General features: G+C 41.1%; 1 protein-coding gene and 2 long non-coding RNA genes across 4 annotated transcripts; 1 reads left to right on the top strand and 2 right to left on the bottom strand.

The window, feature by feature from the left end:
* Nucleotides 1-810: 810 nt before the first annotated feature.
* On the bottom strand, nucleotides 811-2,079 carry LOC143896459 (uncharacterized). The gene is made up of 3 exons (XR_013256657.1): nucleotides 1,975-2,079; nucleotides 1,807-1,910; nucleotides 811-1,751 (listed from the first exon to the last, which is right to left on the bottom strand). It is a non-coding gene; the product is annotated as an uncharacterized LOC143896459 (long non-coding RNA).
* On the top strand, nucleotides 1,904-3,402 carry LOC143896458 (uncharacterized). Its single transcript, XR_013256656.1, has 5 exons — nucleotides 1,904-2,086; nucleotides 2,446-2,629; nucleotides 2,790-2,834; nucleotides 2,929-3,065; nucleotides 3,164-3,402. It is a non-coding gene; the product is annotated as an uncharacterized LOC143896458 (long non-coding RNA).
* Nucleotides 3,403-4,328: 926 nt separating this feature from the next.
* On the bottom strand, nucleotides 4,329-7,111 carry LOC143896457 (uncharacterized). 2 transcript variants are annotated; one of them, XM_077404364.1, is made up of 5 exons: nucleotides 6,788-7,111; nucleotides 6,419-6,589; nucleotides 6,053-6,169; nucleotides 5,623-5,831; nucleotides 4,329-5,475 (listed from the first exon to the last, which is right to left on the bottom strand). In XM_077404364.1, exons 1-5 carry the CDS (start codon nucleotides 6,870-6,872, stop codon nucleotides 5,260-5,262), a joined length of 798 nt encoding a protein of 265 aa, XP_077260490.1. In that variant the 5' UTR covers nucleotides 6,873-7,111; the 3' UTR covers nucleotides 4,329-5,259. The 2 variants fall into 2 exon arrangements, with proteins under 2 accessions (XP_077260490.1, XP_077260489.1); XM_077404363.1 differs by having other exon boundaries at nucleotides 4,329-5,831.
* Nucleotides 7,112-11,248: the final 4,137 nt, after the last annotated feature.

Raw genomic sequence — 11,248 nt, 5'->3', positions numbered from 1 at the left:
CAGGGCACCGAAGCCCAGAAATAGGGTACGCCGCGCGAACGATTGACACGCGGTCCGCATTAGGGAACAGAACGGAGACGGCGCACCGAAAATCGCCGCGATCCGTACACTGGGTCACGAGTTAGCGCGACAGGGCGCCGAAGCCCAGAAACAGAGTACGCCGCGCGAACGATTGATACGCGGTCCGTATAACAGAGCGGAAATAGAGCGGCTGACGGAATACCGACGTGATTTGCACTCTGGGTCGCGAGTTACCGCGACATCGTGCGCGGGTGAAAGAAGCGGGGACATGGCGATAGGCGTCGCGACGAAACGCGAACGACATGACCGAGCAAAGTAGGACCAAACAAGTCCGGGTGCGATACGACCACCAGGAGGCGAGATGACGAACCGAGCGTCATCCACGAGGAAAGACCAGTGGGTCTCGATAAACTCGACCTGGTACACCCGGGGAGGGGGTCGGCGCCGAAATCCGACCGCCCGGTCGGAAGATCCGGCGACATGTCGCCGGAAATCCTAAACCGGACGTCATCTACGGGGACCTAGGCCGGAATAGGGTCGGGAAGGTCCGTGGAAGGGAGACCAGGGGGTCGCCGTCAACAGCGGAAGTCGCGAGCGAGACGCGGGGATCTTCTCCAGGGAATTGACCCGGGGTCGCGTTATACATGTTGGGAAAGGACGTGCGCACGGGTCGGCGTCGTCCTAGTATAAAATTTACGGGAGATGGAAAACCACTACCCGGGGTCCGCCTCAGGGTAACGAGGACGTGGTACCCCGAGTGGAAATTTCCACCGCGAGCGTAGGGCATAGCCGGGTGTGAATAACCAGTATTGTAACTGCGTAGCGACGAACATCTGGCGCACACCTGGCGGTGCGAAAATTGTAAACAACCATTGTTAACGCGGCGAATGGAAAAGTACTGCGAAGAGAAAGCGACCGATATCCCATGGTGGGGGTAGCTAGCCGTAGGTGGGGAGCCCGAGAGAGCCGCGCCGCTCGAGGCAGTCTGTCGGGAACGCTTGATGGTACAACACGTTTTGTCTCGCGCGTATACCTCGGGGTGTCGTTATTACAATCGCGATAACTAACCGGATTACGATTATTATTAACCTCAGCGCTCATAACAACCGGCAACGCCCGCGAAACGCGTTACTGCCGTCGATACGAAAGACGGAGTGTTTGGACGTACCGATAAACGAACACTTCGCACTTTGCGAGACGTGCGACCGCCATTTTGTGCGAAACCAGAGATTGTGAACAACCAACTGTGTGAAACAATAATGATAAATAAATGGAAAAATTATTTGCAAACATAACTACGAATGTAACGATTTCTCACCTTCTACTTACTTGACCAAGCGGAGTGTCGCGCCATCTTGCGAAGGAGTCCATCCGGATCGTGAATAATCATCGGGTCTGCTTCCGGGGATGCCACTGGTGAGGACCGCACCGCGAAAAGCTGAAATTTCATATCATTAGTGGGTGTTCGTGCGACAGTTCTCGGGGTGACGCGGTATCTCCTATCCGAGTTGATCTTGGACATCGTAAATCACGTTGAGCCATTGCGCCGGTGACGGGGATGAGGACCGTGACGAGAAAACCTAGAAATACAAGAGAATTAGTTAGTTAATGAACCCTCGGTATTGGGACTTAGCTGATCGAGCGGGTGTCGCGCCATCTTGGCCCCACATTGACCCAGCCTGGCGACTAACGGCACGAATCCGAGAGGAGACGCCCCAGATGGAGACCACCTGGCGGGAAATTAAGATTTAAGAAGAATTAAGGAATTATCGTACTCGTACTTACCTGCGTGAACGGGTGACGCCCAATCTCTTAACCGGGACGATATCGGGAAGCGATCAATATCAATTCCCTGATAGCCGACGTGAGGAGGACCGCCTGGCGGGATTCTGAAATCGGAATTGTTTTAACAAATCAAGGAACCATATCATAGCTCACCATCAATATACTTACCTTCTCGGTAGAAATAGGTAAAACCGAGTGGCGACCGATGACTTTTAGGACGAATAAGCGTCTCTGGTGACCAGATATAGCATCGTTCGGTTACAACACATCATACGTGATAGTTTGTATAATAATATTCTTACCTATAATATTCAATTTCCCCGATCCGAACTTAATATGTACACTGTTTACACTAAAGTGCACTTTACATCGTAATCTTAAACAATCCGGAGGATCCCGAAGGGAATTGAAGCACCTACACTCAAAACGTTACACTTTTTACACTTTTGAACTTACACACCAGACAAACTCAATTACGATAAAAGGGTGCTACACTTTTTACACTTTCCGTATAAACGACTTAGTTATAGAACTGCGGAACGAGCCAACGAGAGCTCTACACTTTTAGTACACTTTTGATACACTTTATACACTTTAGGGTAAAACCTTTATATTTTAGCATGATTTTATTAATTTCAGTAAACCAGAGAGAGAACGGCCAAAATGGAGTTATTCCAGGCTAAGATTTATTACTCATTACACTTAGGGTGCGTTCGTTTATGCAGCGATTAGCACGTCTACTGCGTTTCTCATCTGCGAGTCACATGACACAATTTACCGAACGAGTGTCTGCGTGAATTGGATGCTCAAGATTGTAATTGGAGTGCGTGTATAAGTAAAAAAATGTCAAATAAACATGAATTATTATTTGAATAAAATATAATAAAATTTTAAAATAGAATACAAATATTATATTTTAATATATTAATATTATTTTAGAAAAATTAATTATTTTTATTATTTATTTTTTATTTTTTTTACAGAAACACAAATCATATTTTGAAAATATTTGTCTTTTATTTAAAGAAGTTATGTATATTAATTTTGATTGTATATATTGTAAGATATTAATTTTTTTTTAATATCTTTAAGCAAATTTTATTTAAAAATTTCAATTTTCAGAAATGGCGGATGGATTTAGAATGGACAATTTAATTTTTTATAACATTATTGATCAAGCTATGGATCTCATTAATAGCTCAGATTCTGACTCATCATCAGAAGATAGTTCTGATGAAGAGCTGCTGTTATTGGATGATGTTAATATTGTTTATTTAGTTTATTAATTTAATTTATTAATTTTAACATTTTAAATATATACACGCATACATTACATCCATTTTTTGTCTACATGCAGGAGCAGGAACGTATAAAAGTGCAGAAAGTAAACAATTATTTTCATACAATTTCTGTAATGCATGACAAAACATTTCAGTCACATTTTCGCCTTACGAGAGGTTCTTTCGAAGTAAGTATATATACGTTAGAAACATTGTAATTTAAAATTAAATTATAATAATATAATTTTAAAATAATAATTTAATAATAATAGTAATAATATTGATAACAATAACACACTAAATATGAATGATATATATTTTTAATATATGTTATTAATATATTTTATTAATGCAATTAATAATATATATATATACATAATAATGGAGGTCATCCTAATGTACCTTTGGAAAAAGCAATATTGTCAACTGTGTGGTTACTAGGAAATCAAGATTCTTTTCGAGAAGTTAGTAATTTATTTAATTTAAGCCCAAGTACACACTGTACATAAATTATTTTACGATGTATGCGGTGCTTTGTGTAATATGATAAATGAACACCTATACTGGCCAAATCAAGCAGAATTCCAAAATATAAGACGAGAGTTTAACAAGCTCAGAGGACCAAATGGTTTCCCAGACGTGATATGTGCGGTTGATGGAATGCATATAGAAATTCCAGCTCCAAAAGATGATGCTATGAGTTATTATAATCGAAAAGGATTCCATTCGATTCTTTTACAAGGAATGTGCGATGCAAAATGTAAATTTATTGACATTTTTGTTGGATGGGGCCCGGTGCAACTCATGATGCTCGAATGTGGAGAGAAAGTCCAATTGGTCAGGCACTTGCAGAAAATCCAACACTTATACCAGAAGGAGCTCATATTTTAGGAGATTCTGCATACACTTTAACCCCTTATTTATTAACACCATTCCGTGATAATGGGCATTTGTCTCAAAGGCAAAAGTTTTACAATAAAAAATTAAGTTCAAAGAGAATTGTCATTGAGCAAGCATTTGGAAGACTAAGATGTAGATTTAGAAGATTAAAATATTTAAATATGTCTCTCATGAACGAAATGAAAATAGTTGTTATTGCTGCTTGTGTTCTGCATAATATTTGTATCCGATGTAATGATGAAATAGATTTAAGTGACGACGAACCTGAAAATGATGAGAACCGGAATGAAGACAATGCCATTTGTGAAGCGGGTAATGATAAAAGAAATAGAATTGCTGATATTCTGTGGACAAATAAAAGATATGAATAAATTATATTTATTAATTTTATAACATTTCGTAAGTATGTAACAGGTACATTATAAGTATTGTCAATAAAGTAAAGTATTTTCAACAAAATACATTAGTATATATATTTTCAATATATGACAACATATTTAACAGTCATAAGTACGAATCTCTTAACATAAAATATAAAGATGTCTTAATATTATAAGAACATACTCAAACACCACGTCCTAAATCAGGACATAAAATGTCATTACGATAACTTTTGGACATTATATCAAAAGTCATATAAAACGTCTTTATGATTTTGAATGTGGTGTTATTTGGATAACATTTGTATAATATACAAAAAACGTTAGTATTGTATTGAAACATTTAAGAACAAAAAAATAAATTGTATCTAGATCATATTTGACTTAATGACAAAAAATGTAAATATTAAAACGTAAGACATCTGAGACCAAACAAAAAATCCAACTTTATCTAATGAGATCATACTTAACTTTGAAACATATAAGCATTAATGCGGGGTCTACAATAGCAGTCTTAAAGTCGTACGTCGTAGAAATTGATCAATCACAGTTGAAGTTCAGAAGAATAATCGATTGTAATTGGTCAATTTCTATGACGTACGACTTTAAGACTGCTGTTGTCGACCCCGCATAAAAGATATCTAAGATGTCTAAGAACAAAAAAAACGAAAACTTTATCTGTGAGATCAGGATATTGATCACGAAACTTTTCTAAAGTGAAAAAAAAGTAATAAAAAAAAAGTAACGACGCACGTAACAAATCAACATATTTAAGTTTTTAATATCAACGTCTTTGGCATGTAAAATATTATGAAAGTTTTTAAGATGTTTATGGCATTTATATTATGTAGTGCGATTTTGTTGTAAATCTTTCAGGACAGTAACAAGATTGTTTATCGCTTCAATTTTGTCTGTTGCAATTTTTTTTTATCTTCCCAAATTTCTTTCTTCAATTGTAACGATTGTGATTTCTTTTCCTCGACAAGTCGTAACATTTCTTCTTGAAATTGGATTTTCTCTTTCTTTAATGTCCTTCTTTTCTTTGTTGGTAAAATATTATCTTGGATATCTACCTGAGTCTCTTCTTGATATGTGCCAGCTGAGTCATCCTTCAAGGTAAGTGTTTCTGGTTTAAAAGTTGAACCCAGGTATTCCTTCGGAGGATTTACACTCTTTTTCTCCGCAAAAACTTCATGCATTTGATGGAAATATTTCCAAGTGATGGCACTTTCGCCTGTTCGTTTCAATTTACTTACATTCCGATTGTAAGTAACTTGGAGATTTTTCCACTTGTTGACCAGATCATCTTTTGTTACTTTGTAACCTTTTTCTTCAAAAACTTGAACAATTAAATTCCAATATGGTGTCTTTCGGCTGTTTGGGTTTTCAAACTTGTCATTCATACTAAGACGTTGTTTAAGTAAAAGTTGTATTTCTGCGTCTGTCCAACTCTCTTTAGTGGCATCTAAAATTGAAACAAAGAATTATTTTACTTATAAAACTCATAAATATAATACTTATGTATATCTTAGGAACTCCAAAGTAACTGCCACAATTAATTTCTTTTATTATATTTTGTGTTCAAATTTTTGTGATAATTTTTTTAATTTTTCATAAAATAGTTTGATTCAGTTTGCCAATCATTTACAATAAAAATAATATAATTTTATTTGCTTCATTATTTACCTTTTTTATCTATAGAATTTAAGTTTGAAAGTGAAGATGGAACAGTAGCAAGTGAAAGTCCAGAAGTTGTTATTGAATTCAAATCAATCAAATTGAAAGCTTGAGGATTGTTGATACCTATAAATTGTGATAGTGCAAAGGAACATAAATATATATAATAAAAAAATCATACAATAGTTATAGATTAAAGAAAATATAATATCATAAAAATCACTAATTTATACAATTCTATAGAAACAGAAATTATATTAGGAAATACTTTACCCCAATTGATGTTCTAGCTTTATCACTAATATTATAATATATATTTATTATTATATCTACATTAAAATCTAAATATTTTTATTTTATGATTATTGTACATACCTTGTATTGTTGAAGTTGTTGGTTCTGACATTACAAGCATCGGAGAAGTTGAAGGTTGTGTGCGTATAACATTTTCAGGAAGTGATGATGGCAGGATTGAAATGTTATTTAATGATTTCTCAGATCTTTCCAAATTAACTGGAGATGAAGTAGCTTTATAGCCAGGAACGACTGTAACAAAACTGTATCTGAGATAAATTCATAAAAACAAACCACAAAAAGTTACTGAATTTGTTTATACAAAACCCATTTTTTTCAACAGATTACTTTAAATTTATATTCTTTATAAATGTGCATTTTTAGGTTAATTTAATCGCAAATATGAATTAAAAGACTTCATAGTTTTGTTGCATTACCAGTATTACTTACCTTGCATTACTTTTACTTTTGTGGGATCTACTTGGAGGAGTTTTTCTCCACCTTCTTTATTCTGAACTTTTATAACATAACTCATGTTGAATTAATTTTTCAAGTAACGCTCAACCGGCTTAATGATGGATACTTTTCACATTCGTTTACGCAGTACTGCGAGCAGAGCATCCAGAGCAGGACCTCCGAGATGGCTGCGCAGATAGGCTGCAGCTATGCTTAAACGAACAACAAACTGCGCTGCAGTCGGTTGTACAGGCGGAGTAAACGAACGACATCTGCGACATTCTGCGGCAGTCACTGCATAAACGAATGCACCCTTAATGTTATTTTCGTATGTATTAACTTACACTTTTCTACACTTTAGTGTTCTCTCTACACTTTTGTCAGGCTTAGAGCCGAATTTGCTTTATTTGCATGATTACATTATTAATTTGATATTCCCTGTCGATTTTAAATTTGAATACCATTATTCTTATATGTACGCGCGATAGAATTAAGTCGACGCGATATTTACTTTATATACTTACCGTATTTACACCGAAAGATGCGACTTTGTGCATCGCCGATGCGTTTCGATGGGACAATTCCTTCGATGAACCTGGGTACCTGTAAAAGAAAAATATTATTAATGACGGATTTAAAGACCATTAGTACTTACCTGGATTCCATAGGATTCGTTCATGTGATTTTTTCCGAGTCACTCGATACCGTTCGAGTGACTCTTGATTCGCTCGTGCGAATCGTCGCGGTGCAGCGACGCGAACCGGTTCACGCCACGGCGACAGCTATTTGCGACGTTGCACTTCAGGAGGAGAGTTCCTTCCGAGAGTGTAGATGTCGAGGACAAAAAAACCGACTCTACGCGCCGGTTACACTCAAAGTGTCAAAGGAGTCGTACCGCGTTACACCCGTAGGTACGACTAACCAATAGGAGGACTTCGCGCCTTAATAGGCATTCCGGCGCATGCGTTGCCTCAAAGTGGGGAGACTCGACCCATTCCTCTTGGACGATTCGTCGTGAAACTTTGAAGCGGTAACACGTAGCGGTGATCGCGCAACAATTCGAAGCCGGCGTAGCTTATCCCGTTGACCGCTAGCGTAATTAGTGTGTTTGTAAAAAGAGCGTGATAGATAACGATTCGATACGCGATACGGGATAAAGATCCATTCGTGTAAGTCGACGTTTAGAAGAATACACCCGCGAACGGACGATTAGGCCCGGTTCAGGGAGAAGTTTGTAGAAGTGAAGGAATAATAAATTATTATTTGTTTATAATAAAAAAGAGAGTGATTAAATCTCGATACCGAGAAGTGTTTCTATCCAAATTACCGTAGATTGCGCAACGCATAAACAGGGCGTGGCTGACGGCTTTGAACACGTCCGCGGCGCAGAAGACGGCGGCCATCAAGCTGGAAGGACAAAGGGGACATAGCAACAACGCAAGGTTTCTGTATTTGAGCCTTAAAATACAGTGGCGACCGTATAACTCAGCCCAAGTAGTAAGTGGCTATAAATCAATTTTTAACAGCTTCAATCGTTGTTCCGGTCACACCCTATCACATAGTCTATTATTGTCTCCCCTCTTCCTCCCGTAAATGTAAATTTCCCCTCCTCAACCCCTCTCACATTCCTATTGAATATCTCCCACCCTCTCTCCTCTACACATTTCACCAGCAACCTCCCCTCTCTATCCATCTTTTTATCTTTTGATTTTTTTCCTCCTTCCCTCAGCCCTCTCCCCTCTTCCTCCTCTACTCTCCCTCCTTCCTGCCCCGTTCTTGCATTGAAATCTCCTCCAATTATCGTAAATCTTCCTTCCTCTTTCTCTTCCATAAAATGCCCTAATTCCAGTAAGGTTGTAACCGGACGGTACTATTGGAGGCACGAATCAACGCTACGTGTCCCTTGAAATCAACGGTCGCCACTCGGTTTGACCTTGGAACCACCGAGAAGGTAAGTATCGAACGATATCTCGAACAATCAATTAGACTAATTCTCTTCCTTTTTCAGGTTCCTGCCACCGCTGGATCATCGCCGTCATCGATCAGGATCGTCGCTGCCACCGGAATCCAGGATCAACGAGGGACTTCGAGTGATCGACGACAGTGGATAAGGCCGTCAGAAGGTAAGTCCAATTTAATAAAATCTCGATATTTTTTATGTTGTTTAATTTATTCAATTCTATTGATTTCCAGTGTTAGTTGTTCACAAAAGTTGAAGTCACAAAAAATATCGGACGCTCGTATACGTAGACACACACGCCCCGTTTATCCACGACGCACGAAGTTATTTCGGTCTAAAAAGGCCGTTCGTCAGTGTAAAGACGACAATTAACGCGTTCCTCGGGCGTTCCCGGTTGTTACGAATGTTGGCGAGCCGTAATTCTCGAACTCGTATGACGATCGCGGTGACTTAGCGCGACGACGCAGAGCGAAGCTTAGTACGTGTTATACGCTCGAACATCCCCGAGAGACTGCCTCGAGTTGCTCGTCTCGCTCGAGCTCCCCACCATCGGTACCGTATACCCCCACTCTGACGCATATCCCGCTTTCTCTCGCCGTTACCTACGCGTTGGCCGCCGGTAATTTTCCACGCGGTTGTTTACGCCGATCGCGCCGAACCCCGCGGAAATTTCCACGCTTATTGCGCTCGCGCGGTCGTTCCGTCCTGGCAACAGGGTAGTCGTTTTTCAATTTTTGAAATCTCGCTCGGCCGTCGACGCCGACTTGTGCGCCAGGCCTATTACCCTCTCTTATATTCACATCCGGGCGACTTCCCTAAAGAAGACGTCCGGGTGCAGAGCACCGGGCTCGCCGACGACGCCGACCCCTCTCGGCGCCTATTCCGGACCTAGTATCACGATTTCCGCGGTTTATCCCCGCAGAAGATGTCCAGGTCGCGAGATGGCGGACGGTTTTTTAACTTCGTTCCCGGTCGTCGGATTTCGACGGCGACCGGATCTGGACGTTCGTGCGGACGTCCCCGTCAATCGTGAACGTCTTTTCCCCGTAGATGGCGCACCTAGTGCGAATTCCCGGACGGTCCGCCATTTCGTTACCCGGCCGACAGAGCTCGACGGGACCCGGTTTCGTGGGCTCGGCGAAGTGCTCCTAGACGTCGGGAGCGTCCAACTCCCGTAGACGACGCACCTAGTGCGAGTTCCCGGACGGTCCGCCATTTTGCTATCTGACCGACGGATCTTGACGGGACCCGGTTTCGTGGGCTCGGCGAAATGCCCCTAGACGTCGGGAGTGTCCAACTCCCGTAGACGACGCATCTAGTGCGAGTTTCCGGACGGTCCGCCATTTTGCTACCCGACCGACGGATCTCGACGGGACTTGGTTTCGTGGGCTTGGCAAAGTGCCCTTAGAGATCGGGAGTGTCCGACTCCCGTAGATGACGCACCTAGTGCGAGTTCCCGGACGGTCCGTCATTTTGCTATCTGACCGACGGATCTCGACGGGACTTGGTTTCGTGGGCTCGGCGAAGTGCCCCTAGACGTCGGGAGTGTCTAACTCCCGTAGACGACGCACCTAGTGCAAGTTCCCGGACAGTCCGTCATTTCGCTTCCACGCGCCATTTCGTCCTCCACAGGGTGAGGAACTTCTCGGCCATCCGCATGGGAGCCTTTTCCTGGAAAGTGTGGTTGGGCTTTCGCCCTGTCACGCCGCCGCGTGATCTCCCGTACTCGCGCCGACGGGAACAAAATAAAACCGCGTATCTCCATCGTCTCTAAATCAACTACAAATGAACGCAAAGAAAGAAAGAACAAGAAACTTATTGGCGCGGCAAATTAAACTTATAACTACTGGTGCGCCGGATGGGACCATTGTTCGCACTGCGACCCTACGGAAAATAAAAAGGACTAATGTACATAGCCGTGGGCGACACAGAAACTTTTAGCGCGTCATATAATTATGTGCCCATCCTCGGGACGCAACCGCTGATCTTATATCTAATTTCGACGGGACCACAGTATATACAGTAGCGCAACTCTCTGTCGGCACCTTTGATGTTAGTGTTGGCCAAAATGGAGTGCGCATGCGCGAAATAAAGCAGTATTCTGTCTCACTTCTCTCTTCGTCATCTCTCTCTTTCCTACTCGTTTAGTCCATATCACAGTATATACAGTAGCGCAACTCTCGGTCGGCACCTTTGATGTTAGTGTTGGCCAAAATGGAGTGCGCATGCGCGAAATAAAGCAGTATTCTGTCTCACTTCTCTCTTCGTCATCTCTTTCTTTCCTACTCGTTAGCCCATATTGAGGTTAGTTTAACGCAGTTGGCGCGAGATACAACTATGTCTGTTCCTAGCAAACACAGAATACACCTATGATTGCAAATTGTCGCCAAGATGGCATTAAATTTGGAATTTGATGCCATCTTGGCGACAATTTGCTATCAAAGGTGTATTCTGTGTTTGCTGGGTTAATTTCAATAAAAATTATGCAGAATTAT

Source organism: Temnothorax americanus, unplaced genomic scaffold (genome assembly GCF_048541705.1).
Source record: "Temnothorax americanus isolate GAGA-0224 unplaced genomic scaffold, ASM4854170v1 Scaffold184, whole genome shotgun sequence".
In the NCBI taxonomy this organism is placed as follows: Eukaryota; Metazoa; Arthropoda; class Insecta; order Hymenoptera; family Formicidae; genus Temnothorax; species Temnothorax americanus.
This window is presented reverse-complemented; position numbering and strand designations above follow the sequence as displayed.